A 25,822-nucleotide genomic window follows, 5' to 3' on the forward strand; every position below is an offset into this window, starting at 1 on the left:
TGAAAGTCTGCAGTTAAAGCACATATTGTTTGTTTCATTTCAAAGCCATTGTGGTGGTGAATAGATGCCAAAATATGAAAATTCTGTAAATGTCCCAATATTTATGCACCTGACTGTATATAACACACACTTATATATGCGTATAGCTGTGAGATAATGCTGCCATGCCTTATCTGATCCTCTCCTGTGCTCTGCAGCTACAGTTTACCTCTGTGACTCTGGCTGTTATACATATATGAATCCATACCTATGCCCATATTCATATATAATATACAATGTACACACACTTATATCTTCATATGGCTGTGAGACAATGCTGCCATTCCTTATCTGATTCTTTCCTGTGCTTTGCAGCTACAACCTACCTCTGTGACTTTGGCTGTTATACATATGTGTATACATACCTATGCCCATATACATATATAACACACACTTATACCTGCGTATGGCTGTGAGACAATGCTGCTATTCCTTATCTGACTCTCTCCTTTGCTCTGTAGCTACTACCTACCTATGATACTCTGGGTGTTTCATTTCTGACTACTTTCCCTCAAACATCTCCATTATCAAACATTATACCAGTGATAAATCGCCCTCCATTCACCTTTGTAGAGGTATCATGCTGTGATGGATGCTTGCGACTCACAACACGTGTTGTATGCTACACTTGCTCACACAATACACACACAGCCCCAGCCTCAAAAACATTGGGGCTGATTCAGCATTGTGTGCAAAGCTGAACGCAGATTCCCGATTATCAGGAATCTGCACGTGTGCTGGACTCATTCTGCAAATGTGCAGAACAGGTCCTACGTGATTGCACGCAGGCCCCCCCTATGCCTCTACCTGATTGTAAATGCAGAGGCATTTACGGGGCGATGCAGGGACGGGGATGGCCAGTGTTCCCGGAAACGGGCGTGGCATCCCCGTTTTCCGGGAATTCCAGGGCCAGGATCTGCGTCCACAGATGCAGTTACCTGGCCTCACAAGCTGGCCAGTCTGAGTAAGCTGAAGTCTACTCAGCTGGCTGGTGCTGTCCACCATCATGATCGATGGTCACGATGATTATCCCAGCCTGCGACGTCAGTCGCAGCTGGGATCGCAAATGCAGCAGGGGTGTCAGACACTTCCTGCTACATTTGCATATTAGCAAGGACGGAATTGCAAAGTTGCTTGCATGCAGCTTTGTAATTCCATCCTTAATTGAATCACCGCCATTGTTACTATCACACACTTGCAGCATTTCTACAACATACTAACATCAGTTCTCCTCATTAGTCTGGATGTACATATCTGCATGTGTATTCCCAAATTCCAGTGTGGTTTGGTCTGTTCTGCCCCTGCTTATATAGGCACCCGCTCTATGGGGAGGGGCAGCTACTGATTTACCCTTCACCATATTCTCTTCCATACCCACCATTTGCCCATATGTCTATTATGCTCCAATCTAATTCCGTCACCTATGAGCCTTCCTCCTTTCCTTAATGCTGCTCCAAGCTTAGAGAGCACATTAGTGTATTGCCCTCACCACTATGTGTCGCTGTTTCCTTTCTTTTCATAGTCTGCTCCAGCTGACAGAGGCCGCCTCTTATCTCTCCCTTCTCTGGACCAAAGCATTCCACTCTGTCTCTGGTCTCTTCTAAAGGTGGATACACACTGTACAGATATATCTGCAGATGATGGTCGTTCATACACACTGAAAGGCCATCATCTGCTTCTGCCCGCGGGTCCCAGGGGGCGGGTCTGGGCGTGTCCCGCCCCCTCCCCGAGGTTGCAGCTGTGTGTGTACGGGTGGTCTGTAGACAATTCTGTCCATTGGCTGTGAAGCACAGCCAATGCGATATTTATGTGAACGACACACTGGCCGACGGGCAGCAGATATATTGGCCGATCAATTGATCTGCCAATATATCTGTCAGTGTGTACCCAGCTTAAGGGGACTCTCGTTTCTCCCCAGACAGGAATCCATCACTCTGCCCCATCTCTCTAGGAACTGCCTGCACATCCCCCCATCTTGGGCTCTTTTTTTTTTTTTTTCCCTGGATGTTCCCTTTTCTCTCCTGTATTCTGGGTCTCCTGAAACTAGAGCACAGTCATGCAAAAGGGTTTGTGAATGAATATCTTCGGGTCTCCCCACCAATTCGCCATCTAACTGTAGCCATAAATGTCAGGCCACCATGGGAGATGTCGTTTTTCAACACTTTCACTGTGTTCTATCTCACATGCGCTGCCGGAGCAACATACAGATGTGTCCACATACATCTATCCTCTGTGCGCTACAAGTCACGTTACACATAACGCGTGAGTGCCATGTGACTTCGTAGCGCCAAGCGTCTTTTGTGTTTAACGCGCAAGGAGGCTAGATGTATGAGGAAACATCTGTACATATGGGTCACTGTCCTCAGAGGCGTAGGGAGGGTGGCTCCGGCGGAGCACGAGCTCCAGGTGCCAAAGACTTCAGATGGTGAAAGTCTGACTCTGTACTCTGTGTCCTGACGGATTAGTTTACAACACATCTAGGAGGACAGGGCGCTAATGCACCTGCCGTGAAGCCATGCCCCCTTGGAGTGATGCTGTGCCTCTCCACCTATACAGCACTCTCCCTGCCTTCCCAGAGACTGACGGGTGACGTTGCCAGGAGGCAGGGCTTAAGTCCGGGGGCGTGGCTTAAGCTCATTTCCCTCGGGAGCTGCACAAGAACAGAGAGAAAATGTTTCGGTCCCCATAATAGCAAAAAAAAAAGAAGAAAGGTGCGTGCTGGCTGCTCCTGCTATGTATAATCGTAATGCATATATTATATATAAACTTAATTTATATTATATTTATTTATTTTTTTCATTTGACTACAACACCTCAGTGACGTATTGTATTTACAAATTATTCAACAGAACAGACTGTCATAAATGTAGGAATTTTTTTTTACCATTTCAAATGCTCACATGTTGTTGGCCACACCACTAATCAGGGCCACATTAAGGCTTGTGGGGGTCCCCAGGGCAACTAAATTGTGGGGCCCCCTTCAAGCCACAAGCAGCTTACATAGCCATCCCCTCCTCCCACCCTTACCACACGGAGCCTACAGAGACACCCCCCCTCTTGGTTACACGGAGTCTATCGCCCCCGCCAACCCCTTCCCCCTAGCCACCCGGAGCCTACCGTATACCTCCACAGGCAGCAGCTCCTTCGCGCCGTGTGTCCCCGATCCTCTCTGCGTGTGACATCATACGCACATGCGTTATGACGGGGCACACACAAGGCACAGAGGATGTATCCGTGCGCTGCCCTGGAGCTGGCACCTGGCAGCTGTCATCACTGTCAGTTTGCCAGGCTTTAGCAAGCCCAGTGCTTGAACATTTTCGTCGGAGTTCAGGTTCCGCCGGAAAATGCTCTCTCAGTGCACCTGTTGGTGGGTCCCCTGGGACCCGCCAACCCTAAGCAGTGGCCTGGGATTCTTAGCATGAATCCGCTACTGCAGTGAGCTTGTGTGGGCCCAGGGATGACCGCCCCTGTCGCCAATTCATTACTCCGTGTCTATTGCAGAATGGTTCAATTAGCAGAATATGCTGACAGACAATCAGCATAGATAGGTGGACACTTCCATTAGCAGGCTGCCATACAGAAAGGTGACCACGGATGTGTGCGATTAGAATGAGGCTTAGAGTGTGTATTAGACTACGTGATACATATGGTAAAGATTAAATGCCAGAGGAATCTGTAATTTCCATCTGCACCAGGTTGGCTGATAAATGTTGTGTGAGGGGAAATAACATGTTGCTGCCTGTGAGATGGGCTGCTGTATTCCTGAAAAGCAAATAAAAAAACTCTCATTTACAGCTTCATGGGATTTTATTGTAGCCAGTAAGATGTAATGAAGGTGTTGCTGGCGTGTGGTACTGCTAGTAGCAGTGTGATGTTACTGATGACTGCTATACTCATTATAGCTATATATGGTCACTCTCCAGCCAGAGCGTGCCTTGGTTACAAGGGTCACCCTATTCCTCAGCCGAGGGGCCTGACTGCTGCCTGAGCTGTGCTGGTCCTCTCACTCAGCGTTCGGTGTTGATCTCTCCGCTATGTGGCAGCTGGTAGTGGGCACAGGAGTGGTGCATGTCATCCATCCTGTTTCACAACAAAATGGAATAAAACTTTTTTTGTTAACCTTTTAATATAATAATGGCAAATTTCTCTAATTATTCTTATAAAGATAATTCACTAAATGACAGATAACAGATTATAATAATCACATCTCAAAGGTCCTTCCAAAAGATCACCTACACTATTACTTTTAATGGGGCACTCTGAAAAATTAAGGAGATGTGGTGGCCTGACAGATGAGTTTTACTGCGCACACACAAGAAAACATTAACATATACTTCACATTATGCCCCAATAGACATTATATACCCCCCTGGGCCCTCTGTACACATTATACCACCCTGGGCCCTCGCTAGACACTATACCTCCCTGGGCTTTCACTAGACATTCTGTCTCCCTGGGCCCTCAGTACACATTATTCCAACCTGGGCACTCATTACACATTATACCTCCCTGTGCCCTCACTAGACACTATACCTCCCTGGGCTTTCACTAGACATTCTGTCTCCCTGGGCCCTCAGTACACATTATGCCTCCCTGGATCCTCAGTACACCTTATTCCACCCTGGGCACTCAGCAGACATTATGCCTCCTTGGGTCTTCAGTAAAAGTTTTACCACCCTTTTTTATGCCTCTCATTGCCATCAGTTGGCATTATACCACAGACTGCCCTTAGTTGGTATTATACCACAAAGAGCCCTCAGTTTAGCATTACACCACACAGTGCCCTCAGTTTGCATTATGCCAACACAATGCCCCCAGTTGGCAATATGCCAACGCAGTGCCCTCTAGGTGGAGAAAGATATGAACATACTCACATCTAAAGCAGTGTGATGTCTGCTATTCACGGTAACTCTCCAGCTGGATCGTGCCTTGGGTCAGCCTAGTCCTCAGCCGAGGGGTCTGACTGCTGCCTGATCGTGTCACCCAGGTTCAGCATCTTGGTGATGTTCTCGCCACTAGATGGCAGATGGTGGTTGTCACAAGATTAGTTCATGTGACGGTGGTAAATTTTCAGTCTGCGAACTGCATTCTGCAGGAATTGATCCTGTTTCTGAACAGAATGGAATAAAAGGTTTTTATAACCGTTTAATATTCCATTGCCAAATTTCTCTTATACTCTTAGCAGATATCACTTAACAAAAAATAAAACATAAAGATGATTTATTAGCAAAGCAAAACCCAAGTGTAATCTTTTCTGTGAACCAATAACACCATGCACGTGACCATAAAACACCACGTTGACGTGTGTATCACCATTGTAAGTCACATAAGGAAAATGTAAATCTAGTTGGGCACAAATTGCAAGAGTTATCCAAATGCACACGGCCACAGGCTACAGACAATATCTATTACCCACTGCATCCAAGCCCTGGACGGCATCGCATTTCTAGGCTTGGCGCATATGAAAAATGCGGTCAAACCCATATTTTCGGGGTTTGACCGCATTTCTCCTATTACTGCATCCCGCCCATAGTCATATGTCACTTGTCCTCTCTCCTTAGGCCACTATGGAGCCACAGGGGACAAGCTGCACTCTCAGTATAAATGATGCTCTTATTCACACAGGCATTGGTGCTATTTTCTCTTATATCAACATGACACAGGAAAACGTCAGTTGTATGGGGTCCATACATCTGCAATGTAATGCACCAATTTCCCGTTCTGCCCAACGACGGGGTCAGGGAATTAGGGAAAATTTATCATGTTAGAAATCCTCGATTCACTGATCGCGACTGAAAAATTATTGGGGTTGGGGATTTTTCACATGCTGTTTTTCCCCAGTCCAACGATGGATTGCGGATAGGAAGAACGGGGAATTAGGGCTGTAGATATGTCGTCTGCATTACTCTATAGCAGTGGTTCTGATCCTTAGTCCTCAAGTTTACCCAACAGATCATGTTTTAAGGATTTCTCTGTGTGGAAGCAGGTTGGACAATTAATGACCCAGGAAAATAGATTAACTCACCTGTGCAAGATTAAATAATTCACAAAACATGACCTGTTGGTGATACTTGATGGCTGAGGTGAGAAACCCTGGCTTACAGTAAGAGCCTTCAGTTGTGTATCAGTGAAATCACATGTACCTGTGGTGCTGGTTATTACTGGGGAAGGACGGAGGGATCTTCAGATATTGGGCAGCTCCTCAGAGCTAAAATGCTGGAGTCTCTCTAGGTATTGCCCGTATTCCTCTAAGTCATTGTGCCCTCCGCCTACCACACAGAGTGGCCACACAGCCTGTGGGCAGCGTTCGTAGAGTACCAGTCCATGGGTGAAGCCCACAATCTCGTCATCAGTGCCGTGTATGATGAGCACAGGACAGGTCACCTTGGCGACAAAGGAATTATACAACCGAAACAACATGTAATAGGGCCACTAAATATATAGACTGGAAACATGCCAAAATACATCATGTAACATTCAAAGCTGCTCATGAACAAGATCACATACTATGGCAGAACTTATGTGGGCCAATGTACTGTTGGTAAAGAGGAAAGTGCTATCTATTGGCTTAATAAGCCAAAGTCATGCACGATACCTTATTTTGTTTTCAGTATACAATATAAAAGTAGTACAATATTTCCTATTTATAAATAGCCATGGTATATTGGGAATAAAACCCAGTCCTTGAGGTTACTGACTGATAATACAATGGGGCAGCATCAGTGAGGCAAGTGCACAGATATCGATGGCTTCTCCTTGTTCCTGCCAACAGGTCTCTTCCTCAGACAGACATACCTCCCAACTTTTAAGTTTATCTATTTGGGGCGCCGTAGGAGCGTGCATCCAAAAAGGGGTGGATCTTTGTGTATTTTAGAAACACATCTTATTTATGTGACATGTTTAGTACAGTATTGTGTGGAATTAGATGCCAACGCTGGGCATATAATGTGTGGCATACCTATAAGTGCATTATTGTGAGGCATTTTGGGCGAAGGACAACCACCTTTGTCCAAAATGCCACACCGTAATGCACTTATGTATAATGCCACATATTATATGCCCAGCTTTCGCATCTTATTCCACACAGTACTGCACTAAAAAACAACATGGCACACACAAAATACATTTTGCATCACCAGTTTATCTGACCTACTTGCTATTTATTTTTAATATATGAATGTGTTACCTATGAGACTGCAAATGTGTTTTTTTTACTTTAATCATGTGATTTTATACATTTATTTATATATTTAAAATAAATAGCAAGTAGGTCAGATAAACTGGTGATGCTAAAGGTATTTTAGAATCACATCTTATTTATTTGTGACATGTTTAGTGCAGTATTGTGTGGAATAAGATGCAAAAGCTGGGCATATAATGTGTGGCATTATACATATAAGTGCATTACGGTGTGTGTGGCATTTTGGGCAAAGGTGGTTGTCCTTTGCCCAAAATGCCACACCGTAATGCACTTATATGTATAATACCACACATTATATACCTAGCAATTGTTCAAAAATTGGGTTCCAACTGCACCAAAAGTTGTTCCATACAGAAAAGGTTGTTATTAATATTTCTTCTTTATTCCACTGATGATATCTCTCCAATGCGAGTGGGTATGTGGAAGAAGATATAGACACTAATGAGAATAATATTAATTTTCAAGATTCATGTAGGAGACTCCGTTATTGATACATTGTACAAATTCTGTTGTTCACCCATTTGAACCCGGGTCTTTGTTCCATCTATAAGGTGATCTAAGGACTGTATGTGCACTACGGTACAGATGTCCCATAAAACTTTTTAGAATGTGGTGTCATTAAACAAAAATACAAGTTGTTTTTATATACCTGGAGTTTGTTTTTCCCTTTATGTACCCCTTTGAAGTTGAAGGGAAGGTAGAAGATTAAAAGATACCTTTCTAGTATGATCTATGTTGTTTCATGTAAGCATAAAATGTAAGCAATCACTGGAATTTACCTGTACACACTGAGGTGCCATTCTATTTCCATTTCCTATTGTAAAACACAGAGGTGTTGGCTGGAGAATACCTATATTACCCACTCGCATTGGAGAGAGATCATCAGTGGAAGAAAGAAGAAATATTAATAACAACCTTTTCTGTATGGAACAACTTTTGGCGCAGTTGGAACCCTCTATTTTCTGTGGGTGTATTGCAGCTGGGAGTTGTCAGCGCCTGTACCATTGCAAACATTTTTTATATAATTATATGCCCAGCGTTGCCATCTTATTCCACACAATACTGCTCTAAACAACAACATGGCGCGCACACGCAAAAAAAAGTGGTCCTAAATACTTTTAGCATCACCAGTTTATCTAACCTACTTGCTATTTATTTTTAAATATATGAATGTGTTACCTATGAGGCTGCAAATCTAAAAAAAAATCACACGTTTTAAGTAAAAAAACATTTACAGTCTCATAGGTAACACATTCATATATTTTAAATAAATAGCAAGTAGGTCAGATAAACTGGTGATGCAAAAGGTATTTTAGAATCACATCTTATTTTGTGTGACCAACGCTGGGCATATAATGTGTGGCATTATACGTATAAGTGCATTACGGTGTGTGTGGCATTTTGGGCACTGGTGGTTGTCTTTTGCCCAAAATGCCACACCGTAATGCACTTATACATATGCCACACATTATATGCCCAGCTTTGGCATCTTATTCCACACAATACTGCACTAAACAACAACATGGCACACAACATAAGATGTGATTCTAAAATACCTTTTGCATCACCAGTTTATCTAACCTACTTGCCATTTGTTTTAAATATATAAATAAATGTATAAAATCACATGATTTAAGTAAAAAAAGCACATTTGCAGTCTCATAGATAACACATTCATATATTTAAAATAAATAGGAAGTAGGTCAGATAAACTGGTGATGCAAAAGGTATTTTAGAATCACATCTTTTTTGTGTGCCATGTTGTTGTTTAGTGCAGTATTGTGTGGAATAAGATGCCAACGCTGGGCATATAATGTGTGGCATTATACATATAAGTGCATTACGATGTGGCATTTTGTCCTTTCCCCAAAATGCCTCACAATAATGCACTTATACGTATAATGCCACCAGGGCTAGACGGGGACTAAAATTAGGCCCTGGCATTTAAAGCACACATGCCCACCTTGGCGTCAGCATTTGGCCCCAGGTGTAGACTCCTCCCCTTACTATTCCTGACGCCTACTTTTTCTTAGTCTATGCTCTTACACATATAAGTAATAATATCATTAATAATTACCAACATACAAGTGTACATCATTTTCTGTATTAAAATACACACAATAGAGCTCATCATGCAGGTTATCCAAACATGTGCCATAATCAGAAATTTGGTATTTAGTTGGTTCTGTTATTTAAAGTTGGCACTACATTGGTTTAGGTTACACGCCAAGAAAACGGAAGGCATTTTCCCTATTGATCAAGCCTTAGCTTAGCCGTTGTAGAGGAGTATATAGTGTTCACTGTAAGAATTTTTAGGACAGGGGTGCTCAACCAAGAGGAGGACACATCTGCACACACTAAAGCAGAGCCTTAATCACCATTTTGGTCCCCTGTGTATATAAAGAGCATTGTAAAGTAGAGAGTACTTGCCAAAGAGACGTAGGGACATGACCACTCACTAGTACCGCCAGTTCAACCTCAGTCACATTACATAGCAAAGCAGTGCTCCTTATTCACGTTACACAACACAGTAGTAGTTCCTTATCACACATTAGAGTCTATTTACAAAGCCTTGGAGAGAGGGAAAATGGAGAAAGATAAGTCCCAGCCAATCAGCTCCTGTCAGTTTACACGCAATGTTTAAAAAAAAAAATGACAGGAATTGATTGGCTGGGACTTCTCTTTATTTTGTCTCTCTCCAAGACTTAGTGAATAGACCCCATTATGCCATGCAGTAGTAGTGGATTATAAAACATTTTGCCACACACAATAATGCCCCTTACTCATTATGCTGCACACAGTAATGCCCCTTAATCATGCCACACAGAGTAGTAATGCTCCTTTCACATTAGGCCACACACAGTAGTAATGCCCCTTACATATTATGCCACACACAGTAGTAATGCCTCTTTCACATTAGGCCACACACAGTAGTAATGCCCCTTACACATTATGCCACACACTGTAGTAATGCCTCTTTCACATTAGGCCACACAGTAGTAATACCCCATACACATTATGCCACACACAGTAGTAATGCCTCTTTCACATTAGGCCACACACAGTAGTAATGCCCCTTACACATTAGGCCACACACAGTAGTAATGCCTCTTACACATTAGGCCACACACAGTAGTAATGCCCCTTACACATTAGGCCACACACAGTAGTAATGCCCCTTACACATTAGGCCACACACAGTAGTAATGCCCCTTACACATTAGGCCACACACAGTAGTAATGCCCCTTACACATTAGGCCACACACAGTAGTAATGCCCCTTACACATTAGGCCACACACAGTAGTAATGCCCCTTACACATTAGGCCACACACAGTAGTAATGCCCCTTGCACATTAGGCCACACACAGTAGTAATGCCCCTTGCACATTAGGCCACACACAGTAGTAATGCCCCTTACACATTAGACCACACAGTTTTTAATCTCTGTTCAACTACAGCAACATCAACCTTTAATTTAGATAGATTTGAAGGCTGCCCCGACCAAGACCTACTTGGCCACACTTCCCCTGCGTCACCTACCTACCAGAAAGTCAGCAAGTATGCTCTTCTATTACCTACATCAGTGGTTCTCAAACACTGACCCCACACAGGTCATGTTTTCCAGGTCACCCAGCAGTTGCACAAGTGTATTCATTACTGACTAACACATTTTAAAAGATCCACAGGTGGAGCTAATTATTTCACTTTTGATTCTGTGAGGAGACCTGGAAAACATGCACTGTTTGGGGTCCTGAGTACCGAGTTTGAGAACCTGTGACCTACATCAATAGAAGGACCTTGATGTAGAAGCACCACTATTCTCTTTGCCACACACAATAATGCCCCTTACTCATTATGCTGCACACAGTAATGCCCCTTAATCATGCCACACACAGTAGTAATGCTCCTTTCACATTAGGCCACACACAGTAGTAATGCCCCTTACATATTATGCCACACACAGTAGTAATGCCTCTTTCACATTAGGCCACACACAGTAGTAATGCCCCTTACACATTATGCCACACACTGTAGTAATGCCTCTTTCACATTAGGCCACACAGTAGTAATACCCCATACACATTATGCCACACACAGTAGTAATGCCTCTTTCACATTAGGCCACACACAGTAGTAATGCCCCTTACACATTAGGCCACACACAGTAGTAATGCCTCTTACACATTAGGCCACACACAGTAGTAATGCCCCTTACACATTAGGCCACACACAGTAGTAATGCCCCTTACACATTAGGCCACACACAGTAGTAATGCCCCTTACACATTAGGCCACACACAGTAGTAATGCCCCTTACACATTAGGCCACACACAGTAGTAATGCCCCTTACACATTAGGCCACACACAGTAGTAATGCCCCTTACACATTAGGCCACACACAGTAGTAATGCCCCTTGCACATTAGGCCACACACAGTAGTAATGCCCCTTGCACATTAGGCCACACACAGTAGTAATGCCCCTTACACATTAGACCACACAGTTTTTAATCTCTGTTCAACTACAGCAACATCAACCTTTAATTTAGATAGATTTGAAGGCTGCCCCGACCAAGACCTACTTGGCCACACTTCCCCTGCGTCACCTACCTACCAGAAAGTCAGCAAGTATGCTCTTCTATTACCTACATCAGTGGTTCTCAAACACTGACCCCACACAGGTCATGTTTTCCAGGTCACCCAGCAGTTGCACAAGTGTATTCATTACTGACTAACACATTTTAAAAGATCCACAGGTGGAGCTAATTATTTCACTTTTGATTCTGTGAGGAGACCTGGAAAACATGCACTGTTTGGGGTCCTGAGTACCGAGTTTGAGAACCTGTGACCTACATCAATAGAAGGACCTTGATGTAGAAGCACCACTATTCTCTTACACAGGATCAGTGCTGTCAATGAGAAAAAATATTTTAAAAATAGGAAGCATGACTCACTTACAAATTACATTACCCACTGTAGAGCTAGCCAGCTCTGACTGATTATCAATTTACCTCTTGGGGAGGGGAGCATCATAAAATTTAGCGTAGCAAACCTCCATAGAGCTGTTGGTATCTATCTGGTAGATTAGTGAATTCATGTTTTCATACTTGTATGTAGAAAAGTTAGAAACACAGAAAGATATACACCTAACGGTGCATACACACGGTCAGATTTTTCTTCAGATCTGAATGATAACGATTTTAAAAATCGTCCATATCTGAAGGAAAATCTGACATGTTTGAACGATGCGCGTTCCCGATGGTCAGATAACGATATCTGATGTGTTTGCAGTCATTTTTGGATGATTTCAGCCATTTTAATGCAGTCTAAAATCGTTCATAGTTCAAATCGTTCACATCGTTGGTAAAATCGTTCATCTGACAAATCTGACCGTGTGAATGCTCCATTACGTAAAAGCTTTTATTTATTTATTTTTTAATTGAACAGTATTACAAAGCAATTTCTTTGAAAATAATCTTTATAAAAAAAATTAGAACATTTTCTCTTTAAATTTATGTCTAACAAATGACTGTCCTAAAAATCAATGGTATTAGATATATTTAGGGGCAACAAATGGCGACATTTCGGGTGGCAGCCCCGTTTCTAAAAAACCAACACCACAGATACACACAAATATAACATGTCACTTACCCCAATTAAGTAACCATCTCCGCCATCTGCGTCCCCACCTCCATTCCCACAGAGTCCGTCAATCCGGAAGTTTCTGGTGACGCACTTCTGGGCCATGCGTTCCACCATTACCTGGCAAGGCTGCATGCATTCCAGGAGAGGTTCCTGGTTTAGCTCACAGCCATTGCTTAGGAGAGTGGACATCGCCTTGCCCAGCGCAATAAGTCTGATCACATCCCGGGAGGCATATACTGTGGATGGGTGGTAGGTGACAGCAGCATACATGTTACAATAAAACCCATCGTGTATCATAACAAAAAGTTAATGAGAAAAACAAAGTTCACACCAAAAACATATTAATACAGCTAAAAGATGAGAGAAAAAAAAAAGGAAAAGAAAATAAATAGGAGAAAACCAGAATCATATACAAAACAGCAAAGTATCTAATGGAAGTCAATATGAAAATATATCTATGAAATAGTAGCCAAGCATATTAATCTAAATCAGAATATATATATATATATATATATATAATATATATATATATATATATATATATATATTGCTCGAAGTGGGAATTTTGAAGTGGGGGCATGGAAATTTCAGTTGAAATCCTCCCCAAACTTTAGGGATTTTGATGATGGGAATTAGCCTCTGCTACCTTCTCAACCCCCTGCACCTCTCACTACCTGCTTCCCTCTCTCACCCCCTGCACCTCTCACTACCTACTTTCCTCTGTCACCCCCTGTACCTCTCACTACCTACTTTCCTCTCACCCCCTGCACCTCACACAACCTGCTTCCCTCTCTCACCCCCTGCACCTCTCACTACCTGCTTTCCTCTCTCACCCCCTGCACCTCTCACTACCTGCTTCCCTCTCACCCCCTGCACCTCTCACTACCTGCTTCCCTCTCTCACCCCCTGCACCTCTCACTACCTGCTTCCCTCTCTCACCCCCTGCACCTCTCACTACCTGCTTCCCTCTCTCACCCCCTGCACCTCTCACTACCTACTTTCCTCTCTCACCCCCTGCACCTCTCACTACCTACTTTCCTCTCTCACCCCCTGCACCTCTCACTACCTGCTTCCCTCTCACCCCCTGCACCTCTCACTACCTACTTTCCTCTCTCACCCCCTGCACCTCTCACTACCTACTTTCCTCTCACCCCCTGCACCTCTCACTACCTGCTTCCCTCTCACCCCCTGCACCTCTCACTACCTGCTTCCCTCTCACCCCCTGCACCTCTCACTACCTGCTTCCCTCTCTCACCCCCTGCACCTCTCACTACCTACTTTCCTCTCTCACCCCCTGCACCTCTCACTACCTACTTTCCCCTCTCACCCCCTGCACCTCTCACTACCTGCTTCCCTCTCACCCCCTGCACCTCTCACTACCTACTTTCCTCTCTCACCCCCTGCACCTCTCACTACCTGCTTCCCTCTCACCCCCTGCACCTCTCACTACCTACTTTCCTCTCTCACCCCCTGCACCTCTCACTACCTACTTTCCTCTCTCACCCCCTGCACCTCTCACTACCTACTTTCCTCTCTCACCCCCTGCACCTCTCACTACCTACTTTCCTCTCTCACCCCCTGCACCTCTCACTACCTACTTTCCTCTCTCACCCCCTGCACCTCTCACTACCTGCTTCCTTCTTACTCCCTACGGCTTCGCCTCACACTACCTGCACAACATCGCAAGTAGGCGGAGCTGCGGACAGTTTGTCGGGAGGGAGGCGGTGCTGTTCTGACAGTGCTGCAGAATCCAAACCGGCCCATCAGGCCTTCTGGCAATTGCCAGTCCGGCCCTGACTGTAACCATGACGACTGTAAATAAATGGGCAAACCTATATTAGACATTTAGGGATAAATGGTTTACTGGGCATTTCTGGATGTATTATGCTTTAGGTGGGGCTGTATTGTATACTTGGCAAGTGTTTTGTACTGTACAGTATTCATGGGGGTGTGCTATATATTGGTATCGTTGTTGTTAGGTGTTAGGCAATTGAGGCGGTACAATATTTTGGTGGCATTATATGTGACAGGACTGCATACACTACAAAATGACCCCTTCCACCTGATACAAAATTATTCCTGGACTGTTAAAATACCCTTTTTTTTATCAATTATGGATATATTTATTAATATTTTACATATGCCCCTGAAAATTAACATTCCTTATTCCTCAAGATGGTAGCAATAAAGAATATTTTTAAAGGGGTAATATATGAAGCTTCAGACGTAGAGGGAATGGGCTTAGATAAAAGTCCATCGTAAAGTGGTTGCCCTATCCAAAAAAGTTGCGATAAGCATGCCGAATATTTTCAGTTCACCGGAGAGGGATCACAAGATTACAGGGCTGTTCCAATGAGACTGAAGACGCATTATAACGCAAGCAAGCTCCAAAAATCCAAGTTAAATATTGTCACCATAAAAAACTATGGAGATTGCTCCAGTGAGGGCTCTCTACTTTATCTTGTTACATTCTAGTGCTACTTAATTCTGCACTTATAGAGGGGTATTCAATATGAAATGTTAACTTCACTGTCGAAGTTAACGTTTCATATCGGAGTTTTTACCTGCGTTAAAGTATCGGGCACGCGCCCGCTTATCCCCGTATTCAATATAAAATTAACGAAAACGGGAGACTCCGAAGTTGGATTTACGTAAAGTTACGAAGTTTTCCTTAAAAAAATTGTAAGACTCCCTAAAGTTGTAAAAACATGGGGGATCACTATGCGTACCCCCGTTTTAGCCTTTAAATGAAAGTCGGGGATTTAAATAGCCGCAGCAGGTGTTTTTTCCCGACATTGAAGAAGTGATGCAGAAGAGCACTTAGGTTATTTTTTTCGTTTTTTTAAGTGGTCCCATCAAATTTGGGGTATATGAAAATGGGTACTAGCATATTTTTAAGTCCCTAAAGTAAGTTTTTAAAAATTCAGCATTTGTGCACCTGCCGCTATAAATCTATTCTAGAAAACATCTGCCGCATACTTGCAGAATAGCCCTGAACCTATTTCCCTATTGTTATACAATTTTTTCTCTTTTTTTTTTTTTTTTTTTTTTTTTTTTTTCACCCCAATTTTTAAATAAATTTTTTGGGGTGTCCCTATTTTTTTTTTTAAACTTTTTTTGACAACAGTTCTTTTTTAAATGTCATTCCCAGGGGTGCAGGCTATTTTTTTTAAGCCTGCACCCCTAAACCCCAATTCTGCACTTTTTTTCAACACCTATTCAATGGTGAAAAGTTATCACCGTTTTTTATCAAAGACTTTTCAAAACTGCGATAAGTCTTTGAAATTGAATACGGTGTAAAAGTAAAATCTGCGATAATGACGTCATAAGTGCGATATTAACGCAAAAACGATGTTATCGCTCCCATATTGAATACCCCTATTAGTATGTGGAAACAGGTTACTGCAATAATAAATTAACTGGGAAGCTTTGGAGCAGTGCATTTTTGTGCCTGGTGGATAGATTCATGTTAGAGGGTCTGGGACTCAGAGATTGTACTGGATCCCATTGCCCTTTATCTATGCCATAAAATAAAAATATAGGCACCAATTACAAGATATGTATAATGAAATCTGACAGCTTGCAGCCTCTAATTGAGAAATGACCCAACTCTCTGAGAACCAAACATAAATATAAAATATAAGAGACTCTACGGCAGAGGTACCCAAACGCGGTCCTCAAGGCTCCGCAACCATTCATGTTTTAGATATATCCTTGGTTGAGGTGGTTAAATCAAATTGACTGAGGTACTACTGCTAATTAAGTCACCTTTGCTCAAACATGGATATCTCTAAAACCTGAACTGTTGGGGATCCTTGCGCAGGGCCGGCTCCAGGGGTCGGATCACCCTGTGCAGCCTCTAAACAGTGCGCCCCAAACATCGCTGTTTGGGGGCGTGGCCTAATTACCATAGGTCACACCCCTGCATGCCGTTATTTGGAGGCGTGCCTGCATTGCACGCCACCAAATAACGTCCAGCTGGGGGGAGCCTCACTAGTTGGGCTTCCCCCAGCCCTCTTCTGTCACAGAATGGATGCCGCGTGCATGCACGCAGCATCCATTCAGACTCCGCCACCACCGGTGGGGGTCCCCAACCTCCCGAATTGACCACCCAAAAAAAGGCAAAGTGGTATAGGATAACAATATAGAGGTGTATTAGTGGCCTTAATAAGTATTTGAGGTTCTTAAATTATGCCAAATGGATGTTATATGCAGATTTCTAAATCATTCAAATAATGATAGTTATAGCAAGTGCTTTTTAAATTTGGGTTGCATAAAAATGCCTATAAATATATTTTGGTGTTATTTAAAGACACTTTAGAAAACCTTCAAAATACGCCTCTAAAGCTGAGTACACATTAGCTGATATGTACAGTGCATCCAGAAAGTATTCACAACGCTTCACTTTTTCCACATTTTGTTATGTTATAGCCTTATTCCATTCCAAAATAAAATAAATTCATTTTTGTCCTCAACATTCTACAAACAATACCCCATAATGACAACTTGTAAAAAAAATTTTTTTTGAAAATTGAATACAAAAAAAAACTAAGAAATCACTTGTACATAAGTATTCACAGCCTTTGCTCAATACTTTGTTGATGCACCTTTGGCAGCAATTACAGCCACAATTCTTTTTGAATATGATGCCACAAGCTTGGCACACCTATCTTTGGCAGTTTTGCCTATTCCTCTTTGCAGTATCTTTCAAGCTCCATCAGGTTAGATGGGAAGTGTCAGTGCACAGCCATTTTTAGATCTCTCCAGAGATGTTCAATAGGATTCAAGTCTGGGTTCTGGCTGGGCCACTCAAGGACATTCACAGAGTTGTCCTGCAGCCACTCCTTTGAAATCTTGGCTGTGTGCTTAGGATCGTTGTCCTGCTGAAAGATGAACCGTCGCCCCAGTCTGAGGTCAAGAGCGCTCTGGAGCAGGTTTTCATCCAGGATGTCTCTGTACATTGCTGCATTCATCTTTCCCTCTATCCTGACTAGTCTCCCAGTTCCTGCCGCTGAAAAACATCCCCACAGCATGATGCTTCCACCACCATGCTTCACTGTAGGGATGGTATTGGCCTGGTGATGAGCTGTGCCTCGTTGCCTCCAAACATAACGCCTGGCATTCACGCCAAAAAGAGTTCAATCTTTGTCTCATCATGGTTTGAGAGTCCTTCAGGTGCATTTTGGCAAATTCCAGGCGGGCTGCCATGTGCTTTTTACTAAGGAGTGGCTTCTGTCTGGCCACTCTACCATACAGGCCTTATTGGTGGATTGCTGCAGAGATGGTTGTCCTTCTGGAAGGTTCTCTCTCCACATAGGAATCCTGTAGCTCTGACAGAGTGACCAACGAGTTCTTGGTCACCTCCCTGACTAGAGCCCTTCTCCCACGTTTAGACGGGCGGTCAACTCTAGGAAGAGTCCTGGTGTTTCCGAACTTCTTCCATTTACGGATGATGGAGGCCACTGTGCTCATTGGGACCTTCAAAGCAGCAGATATTTTTCTGTACCCTTCCCCGGATTTGTGCCTCGAGACAATCCTGTCTCGGAGGTCTACAGGCAATTCCTGGTTTGTGCTCTGACATGCACTGTCAAGTGTGAGACTTTATATAGACAGGTGTTTGCCTTTCAAAATCATGTCCAATCAACTGAATTTACCACAGGTGGACGTCAATTAAGCTGTAGGAACATCTCAAGGATGATCAGTGGAAACAGGATGCACCTGAGCTCAATTATGAGCTTCATGGCAAAGGCTGTGAATACTTATGTACATGTGATTTCTTAGTTTGTTTGTTTTTTATTCAATTTGCAAAAATCGTTGTCATTATGGGGTATTTGGTATTGAGGACAAAATTAATTTCCATTTTGGAATAAGGCTGTAACATAACAAAATGTAGAAAAAGTGAAGCGCTGTGAATACTTTCCGGATGCACAGTAGATGAAATGTCGACCCTCCGGCAGATTGGGCTGACACATAGTCAATATCAGCCAGTGTGTATGCACTACCAACGACGAAGCGCGCTCTCGTTTGGTCATCAGTCGCATTGTCAGGTCGTCCCTACATGCAACTCAATCTGACCATGCGACTAACGACTCTGTGCAACGGGATGCGGCTACTGACGTGTCGGGCACCGGATTGTGTAATGTGTGCTGGCTGCCCGATACAGATGGGTCCACATGTATATAGCCGCCTGGCGCGTTAAACAGCCCTTCTAGTCATGCCGTGGTGTGACTCTGTAGCGCCAAGCGTCTCTTCTTGCATCTTTTTACCTTCAAATGTGTCTTATTCGCACAACGATGCGAATAGATAGCACATCCCGCTTCTGCTGATTAAAATGATATGCAGCATGCCTATATTCTGTGAGCTAGTGCTGGTGTATTTGCATACGAATGCTACTTTACAGTGTCAGTGGCTGTAACACTGTAATGTAGCAATTTGCATGCAGATATACCCGCAGACGCACAGAGAACATAGGCATGCTGTATAGCGCAAGCAGCTTCTGCTGATAAAAAGGATATCTATTCGCATCGCTGTGTGAATAGGACGCATTTCAAGGTAGAAAGACACTCTGCGCTACCGAGTCACACTGATCTCCCGCATTGTGTGGCGCGACTTGTAGCGCACGGAGAATAGATGTGTGTGGGGGCACATCTGTATGTCGGGCCGTCGTCCGTCAAATAGCCAGGTACACATCGTTAAGTGTGTACCCAGCTTAACACCTACATGCAATTTTAAGAACACCTGCCCCACACATAGCACCCCCATATACCTGTCCCACATCAAGTAACACATTTTCCTGCACTTTATCAGCCCTAAAATTATGTAATTACTGTCCAAATTGAGCTAATTAATTTTTCCTAATTAGTCAATTAAGGAGGGTGACCCAGTGGTTCTGAAACAAGTCCCCACATTCTTACCTTGAAATAGGGATTTTCCCCAACTTTTCACCTGTTCAGGAGGTTGTGAAAACTGTTTGCAACATTATGCTGTGGAGGATTCGCACCCCCGAAAACCGCTGCTAATAGGATAAATACTGATTCGCAAATAAGTCGATTTTTGTGAAAAAGCGGCGTATCACGGCTAATTGAATTCCCGCTGTAAGGTGGTGACTGAGAAGCACTACACAGCTAGCTGCAAGCAGCCAAGGCCAGCAATGAGGACAGGTGACTCTTGAGGAGAGGTGAGTCTCCAAATGTCTGTGGACTGCGACTCACTGATCAGCTACTGAACTTTTAAATAAAATCCTAAAACTTTTTTTTTTTTTTTATAATTTCTTCTTAAAATGACGGTGTGCTTTGACAATTTTAGCAAAACTGGCATAATACTGTAGAGTAATATGCCAAAAAAGATCAATTTCTGTTGGCCAGTGTACAAACCGACACTCAGGGATATATTTACTAAAGTGCTGGTTTTTAGAATGGTTGCTATGGGTAACATCTCCACTTCTAAAAACCCGCACTTTAGTAGCTATACCCCGCAGAGTGTACTGAGCTGGGTTATAGACATTCAGAGACTGATTAAGAGGTGGGCGCAGTGTCTATGTTTGCGCTGTTGAGTGATTTTCTTTACTATTGCACATGCACAAAAAAGAGAAACCTCTATAGTCATTGCGATGGTGCAGTGTTTGGGTTCAGCTGCAGATTTCCACCATCCACGGACATTGAAAGTGGGCGTCTCAGGGCTTGCAATCTCTAGCGCTCGCAATTACACAAGAAGACTGAGACTAGCCTTTGCATATTATCACAGCAGCGAACCTGAAAGAAATTGCAGCCGCGATGGCATTAGCGTCCACCACCTAAATCAGGCCCTCAGTTGTACTTAAGTATTCTACAAGAACCTGGGCATTATCAGTTAGTCACGGCTGTATATCTTCCCTGGCTGCTGACGTCCATATTCTTTTTTTCCACCTCTAATTTAAGATGCACTGGCTCTTATCTAACCATGATTAGACTATAGCTAAATAGTTAGGTAATGCATATTTTCTTTTTGGATTTGCTGTTATAAATGCATGTCCCTAATAATAGTTTTATCTTAAAATAATAATAATGAAGTTAAATAAATATTGACTGTTGGATGCTTTTCTTTTGAGGATACATATAGACCTTACATGCCAATATACATTTTATTCAGTTAATGTTGAGATCAAAGACTACACTGTACATTTACTTTTTTTTATTTTTCCTCTTTTGTAGGTGATTATTATAGAGAAGAAAATGTCTACAGAGTGTCTAATGAACCCAGATTTTCTAATAGAATTCATTGAAATGTACCGATCTTTTCCTTGCTTATGGAAACTGAAATGCTCTGATTATTCCAATAGACAGAAAAAGGCAGAAGCATATGACCAATTAGTCAGTCTTTGCAGAACAGTTTGTCCCACAGCAACAATAGAGCTTGTTAAACATAAGATTGCAAATTTACGAACGGTGTTCAAAAAGGAATTAAAGAAAGTGGAGTCGTCAAGAAAATCTGGCGCCTGTGGTGATGACGTTTACATACCGCGGCTGTGGTACTTTGACCTTCTGAAATTTACTATTGATCCGGAGGCACAAACACCGCCTCTTGCCAACTTTTCTGACACATATGATATGCGACAAGAGGAAGAAAACACAGATGACAGCCTAGAAAGTGTTGGCGAAAGTACAAACTTGTCCCAGGTATGAAATTCATACTCCCATTAGCACATTCAATTATTTTGGTAGGAATTTTAATTTCTTTACAGAAACTTGTTACATTATTCTTAATTGCACAAAGTCATATAGAGTAACTGTCCTATACAGTGATGTGCATTTTTTCATTAGACAGGGACATATTTGAAAAGTACAAATTTCCAGTAACACTCAACCACAAATCCGCATAAATCTGGCTAGTGCAAGTTAGACAATGGGAGGAATTCAATTGTTTTGGGTGCTGCGATAATTAATGGGCGCCCGTTGCAGCAATTCAGTTGTTTTGGGTACCCATTAATTATTGCGTCTGTCACGTCCAAACAGTCAGGGTTTAGCTGCTTATAGTGGCTAAACCCATCTAAAGACCTGGTTAGGGCACCCAATCTGCTGTTTGCGCTCTCAAACCACAGACTATTCACACAAAAAAAAAGCATGATGCTATTTTGGAACGGTGGATTAATCTCTAAATAAAAACTACAAGGCATTTCTTTGTGGTGTTTATTAAAAAAAAAATCAACTCAAGTTTGAGGAAAGTAATTATTCACTCTATTATGCAAGTTGATTTAGGTTTTCAGCGCTAATCTATTTACTTTCCCTTATACTGGGCAAACACTTTACAGTAATCAGTCAGGCATCTGGCTGGTTGGAATGAAAATTGGTAATGGATGGAAGCAAATGACGTTTGACAATTTGCTCACAAACGCTGGAAAACAGACAAAAATGGTCGTTCAGACAAATCAAACTAATTTAACCAGTTTGAAAAATCGTTTTTGTCCGTTTTCCAGTGTTTGGGACCATATGGTCAAATGTCATTTGCTCCAATACATAACCAGGTTTTCATTCCAAGCAGCCAGAGTGGACAGATGCCTGACATAATTGTATAGTGTATGCCCAGCATTTGTTGCAGTGTGGAGGAGTGTCGATTTAAATAACATTTCTACTTCAGGTTCCATAGGGTATCCATAGGATACCTTGGGGTATAGGCGATGGCGGCAGACATCCAGGCACCACAGAGTTAAAAACTTCTCCATCCTCCCAGGATGCACTGGGGTCCCTCTCCTATACCCCGCCCCCGAGCCTCAGGCACTCAGTTTTCGTCAGTGCCTGGCCGAAGTCGGATGCACCGTACAGAGTGGGGGTCTGCAGGCCCCTGAAGTTCTTCAATGCAGCTGTGGCTGCACATCTAACGAGCAGACAATATGGACAGTCTGTACTGACGTCCATGTCGTCGCTCCTACACCCCGCTGGTACCAGAACACCGGTACTAGATCCGGGGATGCTGGTGGGTGACTGGGGACACAGCTAGCGGTGGCTTTACCTGCTAAGCAGCCGGCCCCTTCCCCACTGCACATGGCCTCTCCACAAGGTGGTTAGGCATCTGCATGCGCTCCGCCCCCGGACCAGCCGTCCCTCTGCTCCTCGGTGGCCATTTTAATACATGTGGCAAACACCGCTGGAAGCTGTTAACGCGGGCATCGTGATCTGGGTCCCCCTGCATACCTCTCCTCCGGTGCAAGGTCAGAGTATGCAGCGCTGTTTCCTACCAGGCTGAGGTCTGGTTAGTTGATGAAGCGCAGATACTGCAGGGTTTTCAATATTCTGCATTGTATGTGACTTTGGGCTAGCGCTGCTGTCTGTTACTTTCACTTTCACATACTGTCAGCTATGTTCCCTATCCTTTTTTTTTTCTTCTCTGCTAACAAGCCCTTGCGGTACGGTGTTGCAAGGGGGATTTATGGCACGGCCGATTTCTTTCACTACACCTGTGCAGGAGCTACCATGGGCTTGTTTTGCTACGGCGCTTACTATCCTGGTGGGCCAGTTAACGACAACCCCTGAGTGTCCCCAGATGGGGGTCTCACAGCAGTCTATGGTGTCGTCCCCTATGCAGGGGTTTCCTAAACAGTTAATAGTACCTGTTACCCGTTGTCGCCCCCTCAGGTCATCCATGAACCTGCGTGGGCTAATTCACTGTCTACCTCAGTACAACAGCTGTCAGAGCGGTTACAGGGCGAGTCGTCTGTGCGGGCGCAGAAGCGTCAGCTGCAACCTCATCAAGATCAGGATGCTGTGACAGATGATGGCTCATACGTGCGATGCGCACGGCCTTGGTTATTGAGGATGATGCTCCACCTGTAGCTAAATCAAAATATGCCTTTTTCAAGGATATTAAAAGTGATGCTACGGTGTTTCCCCTATCTGATCAGCTAGTGGATCATTTGGAGGAGGCGTGGAAAACGCCGGTGAAGCGTTATCAGCCCCCTAGATATTTTGCGGTGGCATACCCTTTTGCAGATAATTATTTTGCAAAATGGGATAACCCGCCACAAGTGGATTCACACGTCTAGTAAAGAGTGCTACGTTGCCTATGCCCTCTATGTCCTCCTTAAAGGATCCAACGGATCGCAGGGTAGAAATATGTTTGAAAATGATTTATTCCCTTGCAGGAGGCATGTCCAGACCGGCTTTGGCCGTGTGCTGGGTGGCAAGAGCTATGGAGCACTGGGCAGATACCTTGGAGGCATCCCTGGACCCAGACTCGTCACCTGAACAGGTGGATTTGGTGGGTAATTTAAAGGACTCAGCTATCTACATTAATGAGGCAGCTTTAGATATGGGCCTCATGGCATCCAAGATCTCCTCGGCAACAGTGGCGGCTCGTCGTATCCTGTGGCGGCGTTCTTGGTAGGCGGATGCTGATTCCAAAAAGGGTTTGGAGGGGTTACCCTTCAATGGAGAAGTGCTGTTTGGCCCTGATCTAGACAAAATTGTGGCTACTTCGGCAGCAGCTAAGTCTGCGTGTCTGTCTTCCACTACTGTCCCATCAGGAGCGGGTTCTTTGTCCTTTCGGCCATACAGAACGCAGAACAGACCTAGGGTACAGTCCTTTCCTAGGAGGACTGCCGCCAAGAAACCTGCACAGCCCAGGAAGCAGGCCTGGAGTACCAGACGTCCCACTCCCAAGTCCGATGACAAACCTTCGGCTTGACGGGACGCGCCTCTCTTTGGGGGACCTCAAAGTGGGAGACCGACTTCTGAAATTCGCCCAAAGCTGGTGTCTGACCACTTCAGACACATGGACCAGAGAAGTGGTCTCTCAGGGGTACGCCCTCTCCTTCTGCAGGAGACCTCCCAGCCGGTTTTTCACCACGGGCCTTCCGTCCAATCAGGACAAGGCCCAGGAACTCAAGGTAATGCACTCGATGCTCCAGAATGGAGTTATAGTGCCAGTTCCTTTGTCTCAGAAGGGATTGGGGTTTTACTCCAATCTTTTTCTGGTGCAGAAACCCAATGGGTCCTACCGGCCAATACTCAATCTCAAATCCCTCAACAAATTTGTGAGGGTTCCTCGGTTCAGGATGGAGACCCTGCGTTCCATTATTTTAGCAATGGAACCTGGGGATTTCATGGTGTCGCTGGATATTCAGGATGCTTACCTGCATATCCCTATTGTCCCAGCACACCAGTGCTTCCTCAGATTTGCAGTGGTCAAGGACCACTTCCAGTTTCAGGCTCTGCCCTTCGGTCTGGCTACAGCACCTCGGGTGTTCACCAAAGTTATGGCCGTCATGGCAGCCCATCTGCGGTTGCAGGGAGTCCGCCTGTTACTTTATCTGGTCGATCTCCTGTTACTGGCGGAGTCCTCAGAGAAACTTCAGCGCCATCTGCAACTAACAGTCTCTGTATTGCAGTCTCTCGGCTGGCTGATAAATTGGAAGAAGTCCTCCCTGGTACCATCACAGAGGCTGCTCCATCTAGGAGCTCTGTTGGATTCCCAACATCAGAGGATCTTGGTGACTGGAGAAAAGATTTCTGCGTTACAGGCAAAGGTCCGTCTTTGCCTGCAGAGTCGCCAGGTGTCTATTCACTCGGCAATGAGGTTACTGGGATCCAATTTTATCCATGTTCGACATGGTGGAGTTTGCCCAGTTTCACTCGAGACCTCTGCAGAAGCTGATCCTCTCCAGATGGAATCGGTCGCCCCAAAGCATAAAGACAAAGACTATGGTGCTTTCCCCAGAGGTGCGATTATCTCTGGCATGGTGGCTACAGACGACCTGAACAAGGGGCGTCCCTTTTGGATCGCAGACTGGGCCCTTCTGACGACGGATGCCAGTCTCCGGGGCTGGGGAGCGGTGATGGACCACACTTCTTTCAGGGAAGGTGGACATCGGTAGAAGCTGCTCTTCCAATAAACATATTGGAACTGCAGGCAGTATTCAATGCTCTCCAGCAAGCAAGGCAGGTCCTGCATGGAAAACCTGTGC

At 44.1% G+C, this 25,822-nt stretch overlaps 1 protein-coding gene across 1 annotated transcript in view; it reads left to right on the forward strand.

The window, feature by feature from the left end:
* LOC148523921 (uncharacterized) overlaps positions 1 to 25,822 on the forward strand; it is a 59,769-nt gene that overhangs the window by 10,574 nt on the left and 23,373 nt on the right. The window contains exon 2 of the mRNA XM_088472519.1: positions 21,078 to 21,542. Within this exon, the coding sequence (XP_088328645.1) occupies positions 21,099 to 21,542 (444 nt within the window). The 5' untranslated portion in view covers positions 21,078 to 21,098. The remainder of the gene's footprint in view (positions 1 to 21,077; positions 21,543 to 25,822) is intronic.

This window comes from Taudactylus pleione, unplaced genomic scaffold (genome assembly GCF_031769625.1).
Source record: "Taudactylus pleione unplaced genomic scaffold, aTauple2 ptg000125l, whole genome shotgun sequence".
NCBI classification, from domain to species: domain Eukaryota; kingdom Metazoa; phylum Chordata; class Amphibia; order Anura; family Myobatrachidae; genus Taudactylus; species Taudactylus pleione.